The 17500-nt window shown below is 48.5% G+C and overlaps 1 protein-coding gene across 1 annotated transcript in view; it reads right to left on the reverse strand.

The window, feature by feature from the left end:
* adgrl1a (adhesion G protein-coupled receptor L1a) overlaps nt 1-17500 on the reverse strand; it is a gene marked incomplete at its 3' end in the record, with an annotated part of 112727 nt that overhangs the window by 25876 nt on the left and 69351 nt on the right. The window contains exons 6-9 of the mRNA XM_080524030.1: nt 11732-11746; nt 3214-3421; nt 2702-2966; nt 1897-2224 (exon numbers count right to left, since the gene is read on the reverse strand). Of these exons, the coding sequence (XP_080380156.1) occupies nt 1897-2224; nt 2702-2966; nt 3214-3421; nt 11732-11746 (816 nt within the window). The remainder of the gene's footprint in view (nt 1-1896; nt 2225-2701; nt 2967-3213; nt 3422-11731; nt 11747-17500) is intronic.

Here is a 17500-nt window from a genome sequence, read left to right on the forward strand (position 1 = left end):
TGCAAATACAATTATGGATATGAGATAGATCATATTGGGTCTCTGATGACCGTACAAACATAGAGACTGAAATAAAGTAATTCGGTCAGTTTTTTGTGGGCTGCATATTTCTGAAAAGCTTTGATTCAACAAGCCATTCAGATTGGCTGCCCCCGCCTACGCAGGTGGTAGCAGCTGTCGGGCGCTGTGTTGAACATTTCCCCTGCCGGGCATTAGTACATTCGAAGGGAAACACTGATCGTTTCTATTTAAATGGTTTTGGATTCCTTGTTTTATGGCGAACACTGGGTTTTTGGTTTTTAATTTTAGTCCCCCAGGAACCGTGTGTTTTTGCCACGCTGTCAAACAGCGAATCCGCCGAAAACCGCTGATGGTTTCCAGACCTGTGTGTACTCGCATGTCACTCTCGAACGCAAGGTCCGATCATTACCATTTAAATGGTTTTGGATTCCTTGTTTTGTGGGGAACACTGTGATATATAGATATATTTTTTATGTTTAACAAACTGTTGATGACATTTTAGCTAAATGTATTCTATATATACTGTACTGTATATAGAATTCTCCAGAACCTCATTGTATGCTGTAGCATTAAGATTTCCCTTCACTGGAACTAAGGGGCTTAGCCCAAACCATGAAAAACAGCCCCAGATCATAATTGTGTCCACATATTTTTGGCTATGGAGTGTACATTCCACCCCACCCCTTGTAGGGGGGCGCACTCACCAGCAGGGCTGGACTGGGACAAAAATAAGGCCCTGGCATTTTTGGCCCAGACAGGCCCACCCCAATCGGTCGGACCACACCCACCAGCACAAAAATACTTGCCTTATATACTCGTCTTATTTACTGTGCTGTACAGTCATATGACAAACTGTAGTATTCCCCCAAACCACTACAAAGACGACTACATACAGTAAGCAATGGTACCAGTGCAAGTAGACCAGTGTACTCAGTGATCAGATTCCAGAGCGAATTTACGAACGCAGCCTTGTTGTTCTAGATTTTTCCATTATCAACCTATCATTGCGCTTTAGAGTAAAACAAAGCACGCAACTGTCGCGTCTATCTTTTCATGGCAACTCTACATTGTGATTTACAAGGGATATTAACTAATATTAAGTAATATTATTACTTGGTTACATTTTGCAATTGATCCGCGGTACACATGCGTGCCGAACCGTGGGGGGCGATCCGTTACACCCCTACACAGCTACCTATATTTTCCTTACCGGGTCAACGGTTACAGGCTGACTCGGCCCCGCTTCTTCTGTATCCTCTCTATCCTCTGTATCTGTACCCTGCTCCCGCTCCTCCCTGCCAGCCTCCTCTTCAACCTGTTGCTGTTGCTGCTGTGGTAAACTTGAGGGTGCAGCAAACATGTCCCTAATGTTTACACATTTGGCAGCATCTGCCTCGAGTTTCTTCTTGTTTTTCTCCCTAAGTTTTTCCCAGCCTCCCTTCCGTTTTAGTGTGCTTTTGCGCTCCATCTCTCTCAGTATCTATCTAGTAACTATCCAGGCTAACTACATTTATTTTGCCGGCCGGCTCGGCCCAAAACTACCGCGAAACTGAGACGGAGGACTGGTGCTGCGTGCGTGCGTGACCCCTGACCCCCCCCCCCCCCCCCTTCTCTCTGTTGATTGGGCCAGCCCAGTGTCTGTATCAAAAATTGACCAATGGGCCGCTGTCCCTGATTTATGGGCCGTTCAATGGTAGCTTTCGATTTATGGGCCGTTCGATGGTAGCTTTCGGCCGGGCCGGCTGGTAAAAAAATAATGTAAAAAAATAAAAGTAACTTTTTTTTTTTTTTTTTGCCGGTCGGCTCGGCCCAAAACTACGGCGGCCCACCGGGCAAATGCCCGGTATGCCAGATGGCCAGTCCAGCCCTGCTCACCAGTGGTGGGGTCCGGGGGTCCGAACTCCAGCGGGTAGCGAATCACGTTATAGTTGTTCCAGACGTAGAGTTGGTTGTCTCGGGGGTTGTAGTCCACGGAGGAGACGTACTGGTAGGGGTTGGGGAAGGGGATGTGGACCGGCTCCTCGCGGCCGCGGTTGGTGTTGTAGGCGTAGAGAATCAGGTCTCCTCCGGCCTCGCTGTCGTCATCCTGGTAGACGGAGCGCACCGCGTAGAGCACGCCACACGCCATGAAGGCGTTGGACGCCAGCCGCTTGTCAAAGGTGGTCTCCCAGGTACCCTCGAAGCGCAGGGTGTATGGGTTCACCTGGGGAGAGAGAAAATACACAGGCTGTTGTTAGTCATAGACACATACAGTACAGTGGAAGATAACAGAGAGTTACAGAGAGATAACAGAGAGTACAGAGAGATAAATTGAGATCACCTTCACCATTTTTACATTCACAATCCTGCATGCTAATGTGATCAAGTATTCCAAGTCGAAAAAAAGTATTGCATATGAATAATTTAAAAACTGTCATAAATATTCAATTTGAACATAAATATTCATATGACATATTTTTCCACCCTCAAATATCTAAACACATCCTTGAGTAGTTTGGCACTCCCTAACTCCCTTCTCTCCTCTCTCACTCCATCCTCTGCCCTCCACTAGAGAGTGGAGCTGCGTCACGCTGTGAACTAACCCTAACCCTAACCCTACCCTGACCCTAACCCTAACCCTGACCCTAACCCTAACCCTGACCCTACCCTGACCCTAACCATAACCCTGACCCTAACCCACCTGGCTGACCACCAGGCGTCCGTTGTTGGCCTCGGTGGCGTAGATGACCCACAGGCCGTTCTCGTCCACGGCCAGGTCGATGTCCGACTTCCCTCCCCAGCGGTAGGGCGAGGTGTCGTGGTAGTTGGCGTTGGCGATGATCGCCTCGCCGCTCTTGATGCGCGTGCGCAGGTCGTACTTGACGATGTTGCGCGTGCGCTCCTTGTTGTAGAACACGGCGCCGTCGTACACCACAAACCCTGTGCCGTCCACGCGGTTCGGCAGCCTGCCGAGGGTCAGTCACATGATAAAAAGATGCAACCGTTAACTTGTGGTGCTTTGAGCTATAATCATACATCCATAGATTGCAGGCCTTTTAGTAAGACCACATAGGGTAGTGACGGAACCCACCACGGCACCACACTGACTACACACTGTCACTGTCGCACATCCATCCACACTAGCATTCCACATCAATCAATGCAGAGGCGAGGGACTATTTGATCTGGACAGTGGGGTGGCGGGGAGCTCACTTGTACGTGGTAGTGGCGCGTTCCTGTTTGAAATCGTCCCACGAGGCGTACTCATACAGCATGTCTGTCCTATAGGGTGTCCAGGGCATGACATACAGACGGTCACCTGACTGCAGGGGGTCCTTACACCACGCCCCCGACTGATGCTCCGCCTCCTGGAGGGAACTGGTTGACTGCACCCGCAGCAGTGTCCCCGGACACACAAAGACTGGAGAGAGAGAGGAGAAGAGTGGAGGAGAGAGAGAGAGAGAGAGGAGGGGGGGGGTGAACAGAGAGCAATGTAAGAGGAAGGGGGTATCAAAATGATGTTGAGGGAAAAGAGAGATACAGAGAAAAGGGGGAGATGAGAATGGGGGTGAAGGGAAAAAAGGAAGAGAGAGAGAAGACGCGATGGGAGAACGGTGACGTGAAAGGGAGAGAGAAAGATGACGGGGACAAGGAGAGAGATGAGGAAGATAAAAAGTAGAGATTCAAGAGAAGGGAGACAAAAAGGAGGAAGAATGGGAGAGAGAAGGAGGAGAGTGAGGTGAGATACATTATCAGATGTAAAAAGCAGGAATATAAAAGCTCATTTGTTAAATAACGGCATTATGGCCTGAGAGCTGGAGGTAATGAGAAATGGTAGATTGTCTGGCTACAGTTGTGGTCTAATCGAATTCACCACTGGCCTACTTTTCATTTCATTGTGCGTTTCTTTTTTAAAAGGCTCAGTTTGCCTACTCTGCTACTGTGCGGTCGAAAAATAACAGAATGAGTGGTAAGTGTTTTATAGGGACAGATATTTTTATCTCAGTCAAGAAGATGAAGCAGTCTGGGGTAAAATGTGAATCTGGCCAGACATCCCCTTCCTTTGCCGTAGCAATCCACAATTCACACACATGCGCACGCGTGCACACATGTACACACACACACACACACACACACACACACACACACGCACACACACACACAGACACACACACACACACACACACACACACACTCACACACACACACACACACACACACACACACACACACCCATACACACACCCACAAACAACCTCCCTACACCTCAGCTTTCCTGGAGGTCAACCACTGAGGAGTAGTGTAAATTGTCTGGCTGACGCAGTTTCTCCTAGCCAGACAGAATCTGTCCTGGGACCAGAGCACTGTCAGGTGGGGGCGCGGAGAGAAGATCTATAGAAAGAGCTGCTGGCATCATCACCACTGTGACATCACAGGGGACCTCGGGATGTGTGAGAGCGATGGGGACGTTACCGAATGAAATAACAGAGGACTCCCCCGTCTTCCCTACTTGTTTATTTATGTGTCCAGGCCTGCCAGCTTACTCTGTGTTGAACAGAGACCAGACTCCTGCTGGTCACTTTATGATTGAACGGATCCCTGCACTAATTGGTCACTGCAGGGGCTTTTAGACACAGATGACATACACACGCACACACATACACACACAGACACACACACAGACACACGCACACAGACACACAGATGCACACAGGCATACGCACACACACACACACACACACACACACACACACACACACACACGCACACAGACACACACACACACACACACACACACACACACACACACAGACAGACAGACAGACACACACACACACACACACATACTGTAAGATTTGGTTGATTGACATGATTAAACCAGCCTAGTCACTACTACCGCTGAAATACTGGCAGTTATTGCCAAACTATTGCAGGCAGGGAAGTGAAGAGGGAGAATGAGAGCGCAGGGAGGAGGGAGATGCTCTTTCAGTGAAAGGAGGATTTGGGAGATGTGTTCTGTGTGTCTCTCTCTGTGGTTCTCTACTGGTGTTGATTGTGGGAAGTGATCTGTGCTGTGCTAATGGTGCTCCGGCTCTATGAGATGAGCCTGTTCTGTCTGAGGGGACTCAGCAGGGATGAATATATTACATCAAAACATGAATCAAATCAAGCACAGGCAATAACAAACATTGAATAGGGCTTTTTCAAAGGGAATTTCTCATGCTCCATTGTTAAACAAGCAGCAGGAAAGCTACACTAGGTAATCGATACATGGCTGAATAGAATTACATGGTTGTCAGTCACCCTCTAAAGCATTACAAACACCAACACGGGCAACTCCATGTATGTTACTATATTCATATCAATGTTGGTTAAGCCTTTTTAAGACATTTTAGGGCTCCTGTACAACCAGTCTAGGTTAGCCTAGGATCGATACAATGACACAATTACTCTTCTTTATCAATTGGGACATAACCACGGTAAATCATATTTATTCTATTTTTCTGTTGCCCTACAAAGCATGTACAGATTGAGCACAATGAGAAAATGGTTGATTGAGCTGTTGTATTGGTAAAGCTGTGGCGGACACTGAATTTGGGACACTGCAACACAAATACAGAGTTAAAGAAATACAGAAATAAACAGCATGCCGACAACAATGCGTAGCCACTGCATGTAGGTGACCCATAAACAACAACAGGATTGGCCAGCCTCAAGGTAGGATAAAGGACAAATCAGCTCGGGCATGCAAGACTATCCTAAAGTGACGACACACCGAGAAACGCAACACACATGGACTATGTGTTAGTATTTTCACATGCAAAAAAACACCCTCAATCATATACCGACAGGACATGACATGACATGGTCACAATGCTAGCATGCTATGGTGGGAGTGGTTTGTTTGTTAGTTAGTAGTCTCTATGAGTCCCGTGTCTGCAGACTGGCACTTGTGCTTTAGCTTCCAGGGAGGTTTCTGTGTGTGAGATGAGGGATAGGGGGGGGAACTATTAAATGGCTACTTTTGTACAAGCACCATGGTTTACAGTCGAACAATAGACGACCAACACAAGCATTACCCGCCATGATGACGGTAACAAACATGGTTGTATGCTCTAGGCTTTATCACAGGTTTGTCCCAAACCAACGTCAATTAACTGATCCCCGTGATTACGGAGAGCACACCTGTCCAGAATCTGCTTCACTCTGTACCATGCCGGGCCATTACAGTATAGTACTATTACACTTCTCTTGCAGTTAGGTCTACTCTCGCTATCTCGTCCTCCTACGTGTTATCCTCACCTCTCTCCTCTGGTGTGGGCCCTGGCTTTGCTTAGTCTAATTATCTGGGTGTTGGGTGGGCCGGTGTCAGAGGGGCTCATCAGTGGCCTCACAGGCGCTCACACCGGGCTGCAGCTGACACACAGGCGAGAGAGGGGTGAGAGAAACAGAGAGCGAGCGAGAGAGAGGCAGATACTCGCTGCTCGCCTCTCTCCCCTCTGTAGCGCACCCTGCCTGGCAGCCTCGGGGGCTTCATTAACTCTGACCTGCGCTCTCAGCCATTTCAGCCCCTTCCTGTTTACTCAAACCCCCCTTCCCCCCTCTCTCTCTCTCTGCATGGACAGGCTGATCTCAGCCGCAGGCAGCCTGTACTTCCAACGAACACACACTACTATAAGCTATTAGAACCACCACAGTATTCCAGTAGGTACAGTGTTGGGTATAAGGTTGTTACAGTATGTGGGTATTTTACAGTATGAGGGTATTGCAGGAAAAGTGCGGGCCTGCTAGAGCTGTTTAGCCTGACTGAGTCGAATTGAGCTGGGATTAGTTGAGATTGTGATTGTGAGATTCTATACATGTTTAGGTGTTTAGGGACAGTGGAGATCTGATCAGCAATGGAGCCACAACAGCAAACCCACTAGGCATCTCTTCTGTACTGTAATGAAACTTACCGTATGAAGGACAACCCAAGCTCTGGATCCTATCCTCTATGTTTCTCCTACACTAGCATACCAATTGGCCTTTCACAGAGATACTGACACGAAAAATACTGCAGTGGATAATATAATAGCAAATACATGTATCTCACATTCCTATTTCCAGCCATAGGTCAGATGGTTCTTGTCAATATGAAGCGGAGACATGAAATGATGAAAGTGTCGTGGCATTTCCATTGAAATCACAGCTATCGTACACATACTACACAACGATGCCTGAATGACTTGAAAATGCAATTACATTTGAGCAAAGATGCTGAGCTCTTCACTGAGATCTTATGGCACAAATGAATTCAATTCAAGGACTGCTGGACTTTATGTTACTAATCTAATCTTAATTTCATATCTGATATGAAATCCTGATTGATGATTATTACATGAATTAATCACATTCATGCGTGGAGTGGTCAAGAGGAAATTAGGCTCCATTAATCTAAAATACCCTGATATGACGGTACTGTACAAAGCCCCTGTTAGGAGCATGTTCCTAACACGGCTGTCTTGGTGGTGATGTGAGGACATGGTTGGATATGGGGAGGTGAGACACAGCCTGTGCAGGTCCCTCGGAGCCCACAGACAAGACCTGACTGCTGAGAGCATGCTGTTCTAATTGAATCCCACACCTGTTACTGGCAGGTGCACCAAGCAGCCAGCAGGGGGCAGAATTAGGCGTGGCATGAAACCCCTGCTCCAAGCTGGTGAGTTAATTGTGTGTAAGTAAGGGTAGGTAGGTCTGTCTGTGTGTGTGTGTGTGTGTGTGTGTGTGTGTGTGTGTGTGTGTGTGTGTGTGTGTGTAGGTGTAGGTGTAGGTGTAGGTGTAGGTGCATGTAGATGTGTGTATGCTTGCGTGTGTGGTTGAGAGAAAGCGGGAGAGAAAGAGAAAGAGTAAAGGAGAGTGAGAGTGTATTGTGTGTGTAAAAAAGGAGAAACAGAGAGAAAGAAAGAGAGAGAGAAACGGAGAGAAAGGGTAAATAGGTTACTTCCTGTGAAATGAGAATAAGGAGTGAGTTAATCTGCCAAGGAGTGAGAGAGGGTTCCCAGTGTGTGTCCTGTTCCTTTTGGACAGCAAGGGGTCAAGGCATGGCAGTAAAAAAACACACACACACATACACACACACACTAACTGAGCATACACACACACACACACACACACACATACACACACACACACACACACACACACATATACACACACACACACACACATACACACACACACACACACACACACACACACACACACACATAGTTCCACACCACAGACACACACAGACACACACACACACACACATACCCACACACTGGCCAGACAGAGGAAGGGGCTGGCATCACGCTGGCACCTTTATCAACCCACATGTTAACCCCAGACAAAACCCTTCACTGAGACCAATAGAAAAGGCATGGGTAAAGATACCACGGGAGTCATTGAAAAAACGTCTTATCAGTCTAAGAGGGGAAGTGACAGTGAGTGACAGCACAGGTGGTCCTGACACACCATCAGTGGGTTGTGCCTGCAGCTACAGCGAACAGTGACAGGGACTATGACAGTCACTGTACGCTGACTGAGGTGGCTGCGGTGGGTAACAATGAGCTAGCTTAGCCACCGCCCTGCTAGTCCTGTCTCTACCTCCCCCTCCCCCTGTGGGTCTATGGCCTCCCAGTGGTGGTGTCTGTCCATTAAGAGCCATCACAGGCTGCCTTGTGCCAGCTGATTTATATTCATGACCACCTGCCTGTGCCACAGCCCTTTAGCTTTAACAATGCCATGACTTCTCAATGTACAGTCGCTCCACAGTTCCCTATCTCCCCGCGCTGAATAGAATGTCTGCGCGGGTCATGTGACTTGAGTGTGTATGTGGTGGCTCATTCCTAATGAGGTGCTGCTGGCTGCTCGTCTCTATAGCGACTGCTCCCTCTCTCCCGCTCTCTCTCTCTCTCTCTCTCTCTCTCTCTCTCTCTCTCTCTCTCTCTCTCTCTCTCTCTCTCTCACTCCCCTTCCCTTTCTTTTCCACAGAGAGACTGAATCAGAGGTACAGTATTATGTCTCTCTTGTTGTGAGGGTCACTCTCTCCCCCCTTATTCCCCACTGAAACTCTGCGGATGTGGACCAGCAGGATTAACTAGCTTCCTCTCCATGTCTACTTCCCTTCATCATCACTGACGGAAAGAGACTTGATAGGTGTCAAAAACGGAGCACATCTCTTCCGTCTCGTTCACCTGTCAGCCACGGTGAAGGCATAATTATGTTTCTAGGATGCTAGGCTAGGCCATTAGGGCACAGCCCGGGGTTGGGAGGGAGGAGAGAGAGGCAGAGAGGCAGAGAGGGAGAAAGGAGAGACTGCAGTCAGTGTGTGGCCCTATCCTATTTCAATAGACTGATGGGTGTGGGACATTGGTAGGCTGGGTCCTGAACACAACAGCAGACATACACGTTACCATAACCCCACATCTGTCAAATCAACCGATCAATTCATAAATCAATGAGAATCAATGAATTGAGTTAACAAGGATCAGGGCAACACAAAGTCTAGACTGTTAATTAAATCAAAGCAGATGGAGGAAATAGAATTAGCAGCAGAGTGTAAGCGAGGATAGAGGGAGGAAGACGGAGGAGGAGGAGGAGGAGGAGGAGGAGGAGGGGTTCGTTCTCTGGTGTCACATGAGCACTGGGAGGAACAGTTGTCAATGTCGAGGGGAAGGGGGGGGGGGGGGGGGGTAGGGAGGGGAGGGGTAACCAGGAGGAGGAGGGTTCGATACTCCACCACAGGCAGGGAGAAAACAAAATGGCGGTGATGAGGGGAAAAAAATGAGACAGACTGAACCGTGTCAATGGAACGCAATAGACACAGATGGACAGGGGCTCATAAACAGTTGATGTCGCTGCTAGAGTGGTTAATTCCTACAACATATGGACCTATCCATAGAAGCAGACAGGACATGGTGTTAGTGGAGACAGATGTGACAGGGGCGAGGGGGGCGGGGGGGGGGCGAGGGGACGGGGCATGTGAGAGGTACTAGTCTGAGAGAGGGGAGCCATTAGGTACCGCTCTGAGGGCTTTAATGCATCCTGCTACCGGAAGTGGCCACTCCGATGCCTCTGAACTTGGATTGGGTCTCCAGCAGGGCTCTTTGTAAGGCCTGTGATTGAGGGGCCAGCAGCTGATTGGCTCTTTAGTTTCCCTCTGTAAAGGTTGAGCAGTAGCCTCCAGTAAACAGTGGCCATTAGTCAGAGACGCTAACAGGGACTATACTACCCACTGTGCTGTACAGTGTGCGTCATCCCTCCCCACTTAGGAACCACTAGGGCATAGAGGGAAGAAGGACTAGCTTACGTACACTGGCCTGATATGGAGGGGTGGCGGTTTAATCAAGACACAGAAGAAGAGGAGGAAGGAGCAAGGAGGAGGAAGAGGAAGAGGAAGAGGAGGAGGAAGAGATGACAGTGACAATCAGCAAATGGAGGTAGAGTTTGTGGAAGGCTCAGAGAACCTGTCGGCTGCTTGTGATGATCAGATGAGAGATCTGAGAGATTGAAACCAAGCCAAAAGAAAGAGAGAGGAGGAGAGAGAGAGAGAGAGAGAGAGAGAGAGAGAGAGAGAGAGAGAGAGAGGAGGAGGAGGAGGAGGAGGAGGAGGAGGAGGAAACTGAATGGAAGGCTTATCGAGTGAGAGAGTGGACATTGAAGCACCTGGAAATGGGAGAAATTGCTTGATGAGGGACAGACTGTGTCACAAACTTTGGCCAGTGACCGTGTCATTCTGAACACCATTTGTTTTGGAGTTGAAAATAAAAACAACAAAGAACTTAGGGTTCATCCTGAAGGAAGGAAAAACTAAAATGAGGGAAAAGACAAAAAGAAAGGGAGCCAGAGAAAGAGAGAGAGAGAGAGAGAGAGAGATTTCAAAACAATGTGGAGAAGAGAGGAGTCACTTGGATCTGGAAGGATCAATTGGAGATACGGAAACAAATTAATTCAAATGAACAAAGGATAGAATAATGAATAAATAATACTCAATGTGAAAAGTGAAAAAACTGAAGCAGGGATGAATAACTATGTTATTTAGAGATTTAGAGAGGTGTGTGTATGACCCCACATGTTGACACGTTGAGGAGATACATGGTTTAGATGGAAAACACAAGTGGTACTGTATGAATGTTAAGTGGGGTAACAGGTGCACTGCTTCACTCTGCTATTGTGTTGTATGAATGTATGCACATATCTGTATGTTTGTTTGTGGATTGCATCTCTCATATACTCTCATACTGAGTATGTGTATTCAGATAAAAAGGATTAAATAGGAATATTCTCTCTTTTTATCTCTGAATTTGATTGGTCTCTTGAGTGGAGGGCAGAGTGTGTGTGTGTGTGTGTGCGTGTGTGTGTGTGTGTGTGTGTGTGTGTGTGTGTGTGTGTGCGTTTGCGTGTGCGTGTGTGTGTGTGTGTGTGTGTGTGTGTGTGTGCGTGCGTGTAGGTCAGGCTGGTGTCATCAGAGTCAAGGATACGAGGAGGAAATCTGGAAGGATCTTAGAGTCTTGGTTATAAGTCAGAGAAAGATAGAGGGAGAGAAAGAGAGAGAGAAAAAGGGGAGGGATATCAACATCAAACACGACCACTACACAAGGTGCTGGGTTAGGAAGGGGTATGAAGGGAGGGAAGGAGACGAGGGAGGAGGAGGAGGAGAAGGGAGGAAGGGGCGAGCTGTGGTTTTTATGTTCATTGTGGTCTTTACCTTTTTGATCCACTTCTATTCAAGCATCGGAAAAAAGAGAAAGAGAGAGATAGAGAGAGAGAAAAAGACAGAAAGAGTAAGAGAGAGAGAGAGAGGGAGAGAAAGAGAGAGAGAGAGAGAGAAAGAGAGAGAGAGAGAGAGAGAAAGTAAAGAGAATGAAAACAGGTGCAGGAAAAAAGAGAAAATTGAGATTAAATAAAATGCTGTCCTTTCTCTCTTTTTAAGCATGTTATCTGTCTGTGTTATGATTGGCTACTCAGAGAAAGGATGGCTCAAATGAAAAATGAGGAGGGAAAATGGCCTGACCTGGGTTTAACTCCATTTCCATTCCATTTCAGCTTTATCAACAATCCCCCGACAACACACTCTACCCCAACCACACATACTCAACCCCCGCCACCCCCCTTTCTGGTGTCTTATCACCATCTCACCACCTCCCTCCCTCCCTCCCTCCCCTCCCCTCCGGCCAAACTCTCCGGGCCTAGGAGAAAAGAGAACACATTGATGTACTGTACTGTAGTCTTCTGCAGCTGTGGGGAGAGAACAAAGAGAAAGAGATGGAAAGGATGGCAGGATGGAGAGATGGGCAGGGTGATGTGGAGAGTGAAAGACTGCGGAGTCAGCCTACAGTATCTGTGAGGAGTTGCTGTGGTCTTTGCGAGGGGGGGGGGGGGGTTCGCTAGGCCAGCCCCCCCCCCCCCCTCCTCAGGGAGGCCCAGGGTCTAAATTGAACCAGGAACGGCTTCTTTTGACTCTGCTCACTACACCGAGTCAGGGCGCACGGCCACAGAATCCCTCCGGAACACTCTATCCATCGAGCAGCCAATCAATGGGGAGAAGCCAACTCGCCTGGCCAAGGCTCGCTCATCAGAAGAGGAGAGTACAAAGAACGGGTGGGGGGGGCAGTAGTAGACAGAGTGGAAAAATTCAGCCAATCCAGCCCTTTGGGGGGGATGGGGGGGTAGTAGGGGAGGGAGGGGTGGAGGGAGGGAAACAGAGTGGAGAGAGAGAGAGAGAGAGAGATAGGCAGAGGGAGAGACAGGCAGAGCAGAGAGGGAGAGAGAGAGAGAGAGAGAGAGAGAGACAGAGAGAGAGAGAGAGAGAGAGAGAGAGAGTCACGGCGCCTGCCTCTCGATTACACCAGACTAATCAGACACACACACTAATCAATAGCTGATGTGTTCAGCTACCCTATAACCCTGGCTGACATGAGCAGGGAAGGCATTACCATGGACATGCTCAAAGCCTCTCTGTTTGGCACCTGTGGATGTCTCTGGGGTGATAGGAGGGCTTCAGGAGGCCTAGGAGCAAGTAAGAGATCCAAGCCTTTTCCCCTTTGTCACTGTCATGTGGCTTGCTTGCTGTGGCTGACAAATGAATGGTTTTGTGTTTTGTGTCTAAGTGTGTGTGTGTGTGAGTGTGTGTGTGTGTGTGTGTGTGTGTGTGTGTGTGTGTGTGTGTCTGTCTACTGCATAAGAGGAGCCATGTCATTGGCATGTTCCTGCTGCAGACAGTGTGTGTGTCGTGTGAAGCCTGCTGTCTCTGGAGAGCCCTGTGTGAAGTCATCACGACTCTCATCAATGCCACGCGGGGGGACTGTGTGTGCTGCTTAAATCCCCTGAGAGAGAGAGAGAGAGAGAGAGAGAGAGAGAGACAAAGTGGAAGCGAGAAGGAGGGAGGGAGGGAGGGAGGGAGGAAGGAGGGGAACTGGGACCTGAGCAAAAAAGAAGAAGGCAGCTCCTCGCAGGCACCGGAGAAGCGGAACACCAGGCTTTTATCCTCTGAAGAGGAGAGCAGATGCTGTGAGAAACCCCTGACTTCCCTCTTTATGAAGGCCACGCATATGAAAGAGGGAGCATAAGAGAGGGCGCTGACGGTGGGGGGTCCTCTCTGCAGTGTTTCTGTGTGACCTGTTTGCAAGACACACACGCTACTACAGGGACTGCTTTCACTTCAGAGGAGAAGAGAGAGAGAGAGAGAGAGAGAGAGAGAGAGAGAGAGAGAGAGAGAGAGAGAGAGAGAGAGAGGGGGGGGCGGGGGGCGGTGGGAAAGGTACGAAAGTGGAATGAGACTGTGTGAAAGAGAAATCAGAGGTTGAGAGAGAGAGTGAGAGAGAGAGAGTGAGAGAGAGAGAGAGAGAGAGAAGAGAGAGAGAGAGAGAGTCCCATCCAAAGGAATGAGCTGCTTTGGTGATGAGGAGGAGGAAAGGAGGAAGAAGAGAGGAAGACTTTTCTTGAGGTCCTGGGGGTCTCCGGTCCTTGCCTGCCCTGAAAGATACACAGACAAGCAGAAACACACACCACAAACAGTGCAAATATGCAAACACACACACACACACACACACACACACACACACACACACACACGTACACACACCACGAGGCAGGTGTTAATATAAGACCACCCACCCCCCTCTGCTCAGCACTTTCAAGAACCCTATCAATTACTCCCACACTAACGAGCCTGGCTACATGGAGCTAACGAAGAGATACATACACACAGACACCTGATGAACACCGCAGGACAACCTTGCTCTGCTTCACCATGGTGAGAAGTATCATCTCCTCTCTCATCTACCCCATCTCTCTCTCTCTGTCTCTCTCTCTCTCTCTCTCTCTGTCTCTCTCTCTCTCTCTCTCTGTCTCTCTCTCTCTCTCTCTCTCTCTCTCTCTCTCTCTCTCTCTCTCTCTCTCTCTCTCTCTCTCTCTTTCTTTGAGAGTAACATCATTTCTGCCGGGCGCAAGCAAATCCTCTCACTTGTCATTCACAAAACATTTATAAGATCCTCCGACTAATGGTGTCCCTATACATATTAATAGATTTCTCTTTCCCTGCAACATCAAAGCGTTCTCTTTCTCCCTGGAAACCTGTCAAATTACAACACACAAGCTTCTTCCTGACAAACTCATCCAGACAAGTCAAATATCATTTACAGTGGCTTTGTGTCCAAAAGGCAATGTTTTATAATGAATACAAACCCCTGAATACATCCGAGTGAATTAATTGTTGAAACTGAACTAGTGGTGGCAGGACATGGACACGGAGGAGAACGCTGTAGGATGTTATAGGATGTTATATAGTGGCTCCAGATTCTATACAGTACATGTCGGTGACAGACCATTCCTCAGTTATTCAGTACCTGCACTGAATATTAAACACTACATGTTACAACTGATGAAATAGTGGGAGCCCTGCACTAGGCCTAATAGTCCTGGAGTCATGGAGCGTTGATATCCCTACTGGAAAGACCATTAGTAATCAATAATGATGTAGTGCTAGGTTCAGTAAGAGTTGGGACAGGTAGGATTCCTCTGTGGTGTATTCTTTACGCTACATTGGTTACTGGCTGTGAAAATCTATGTTGAGATTGCAGTGTAGTGAGTCTTACTACGGTATCGTAAATACAAACACTGTCGTGGCTATAGATCCTTGTGGCGTCTTAATAGAAGAGAACTCTAAGGCTTCTCTGGACAGTGTGAAATCGCCGGCTTGGTGAGACATTTACATTACATTAACATTTTTGGCATTTAGCAGACGCCTTATTCCACAGCGACTTACAATCAATACATTTGACTAAGTGAATCATCTATCCACCAGTCATAGAAGGAAAAAGTAATCTATGCTCAGGCCAGGGGCCATTGGCAGTCGTCGTGCTAGGAGAAGAGTTTTTATTCTTTTTTGTTCTTTTTTTTGGACACAGAAGAAAGAGTATAGGGGGGGGAGTAGGTGTCTCAGGAGACACAGTGCAGGGGGGGGGGGGGTAGTAGATGTCTCAGAAGGGACATTTAAGGTGTAGCCTGAAGAGATGGGTCTTCAGTCTCCGGCGGAAGATGTGGCAGTTTTGTCTTGCTCTTTTCTGGCAAAGCGGTGTCACTGGGAGGGCTTGCAGGGTGGTGAGAGATATGACTTGACTTGTTGGCTGTTGTTGTGTTATGCTGGCGTGCTCACACACACACACACACACACACACACACGCACACACTCTGGCCCCACGTCTAAGCTCATCTGACAGCGGTATGTCGACTCCGCTGTGCCTGTCACCTCTGCGTTTCAGGTGGCTGGGTACACAGCTCCCGTGTGACATACACACACACAGAGGACCCTGTCTTACGTACACACACACACACACACACACACACGCTCACACAAAAACACACGACACTTCTGCACACACACGACGCCAGCTGCCAACAGGCGCCTTTTAAGACACCAATCTCCCAATCTCTCACCTCTTAAGTAGAAACGAAACAACCAAACACAACATATGTCACTCAGCCATAAAGACGCCAAAACGCCCTGCGTTCCCAGCGAGCCATGAAAGATGGGGCATTACCAGAGCGATTAGTAGCAGCAAATTCAATTAATCTTGACAAATCTCGGCAGAGGCAGAGATGAAGCGGGCGGCCCCACCCCCTCTCCTGGTAATTAAAAGTGAACGGATTGACTGGCGCGCGTGTGCCGTACTGGCGACTTTGGTTTGGGATGAGGATCTCCACCAGTGACTCTAATTGAGTCTGGTACTATTGACTCCTGCGGCGGAGAACCAACCACACAGGGCGCCGAGGAGGAGGAGGATATCATGGTGGGAGGAGTAGCGTGTGTGCGTGCGTGCGTGTGTGTCTGGTCTCATCTGCCCACGTCCCTCAGAGACAGAGAGAGAAAGAAACAGAGAGAGACAGAGAGAGAGAGGAGACGGCACTGACAGAGGACCTGAGGTGACTTCTTTGTCACTTCAGACCCCCGCCACCCTTCAGACGCAATCAACAAAGTTTAAAAAAGTTGAGGAAAAGAAATGCAAGTCAGCAGCTATTTTAATCATCACTTTCATTGCCTGAGAGAGAGAGAGTGCACCCGTGTGCAGTCAGAGGGAAAAAGACTTGGCTGGAATAAGTGAGGAGAGAAATGACAGCTGGTAAGTAACATTGTTCTTATCGACCCCGACCCTCTTCATTTACCGTCTACACTGCCATCCAACAACAACACCATATCCACTAACTCTAACTCTAACCCTAACTCTGACCCTAACCCTAACCCTAACCAGGGCCAACCTGACCACTAAGGAACTCAACTCCAGGTTAACCTCAGGCGGGGTGTGTGTGTGTGTGGGGGGGGGGCTGGAGAGATGGAGGAGGAGCCATAAGGAGGTGAGAGGAAGAAACAAGAGATATTACTGGAACAGACTCCAGAGCTAACACCTTCATTACATTGTTAACAAGACTCAAACCTGAACTGCGTTGAGAGGTAAAATAGGTTAGCTAAGGGCATGTGAGCGCTGAGCAGAGGTGAGTCCATAAGCCCAAAGGGGGCGCTAGAGAGGACAGGCAGCCAGGGAGGACAGGCCCCCAGGTCCTGGAGGTCAGTGCTTTGGGGTGCCTGAACGTTGACTGCGGATGCTTGGACTATTTCCCACCATCTGCAAAGAAAAAAAAGAAAGAGACAGCGGGAGACAAAGAGTGGAATAGAAAGACAGGGTGGGGAGATCAATGGAGAGAGAGGGAGAGAATGAATGCAAATGAAATTAGAGACCGAGAGAGAGAGACAGAGAGAGGGAATGAAAGAGGCAAGGCGAATGGAAAGAGAGTAACAAGCCGATACTTCGGTGAGAGATGGAGAGAGCGAGAGAGATGTGACAGAGAGAGAGAGAGAGACTGAGAGAGAGAGAGAGAGAGAGAGAGAGAGAGAGAGAGAGAGAGAGAGAGCAGGCAGCAGGATGAAAAAGGGCGATGTTGATGTTGAGGGAAGCTGAGACAGAGGAGAGGCTGAGTGTGA

This window comes from Nansenia antarctica (genome assembly GCF_963989245.1).
Source record: "Nansenia antarctica genome assembly, chromosome: 2".
In the NCBI taxonomy this organism is placed as follows: Eukaryota; Metazoa; Chordata; class Actinopteri; order Argentiniformes; family Microstomatidae; genus Nansenia; species Nansenia antarctica.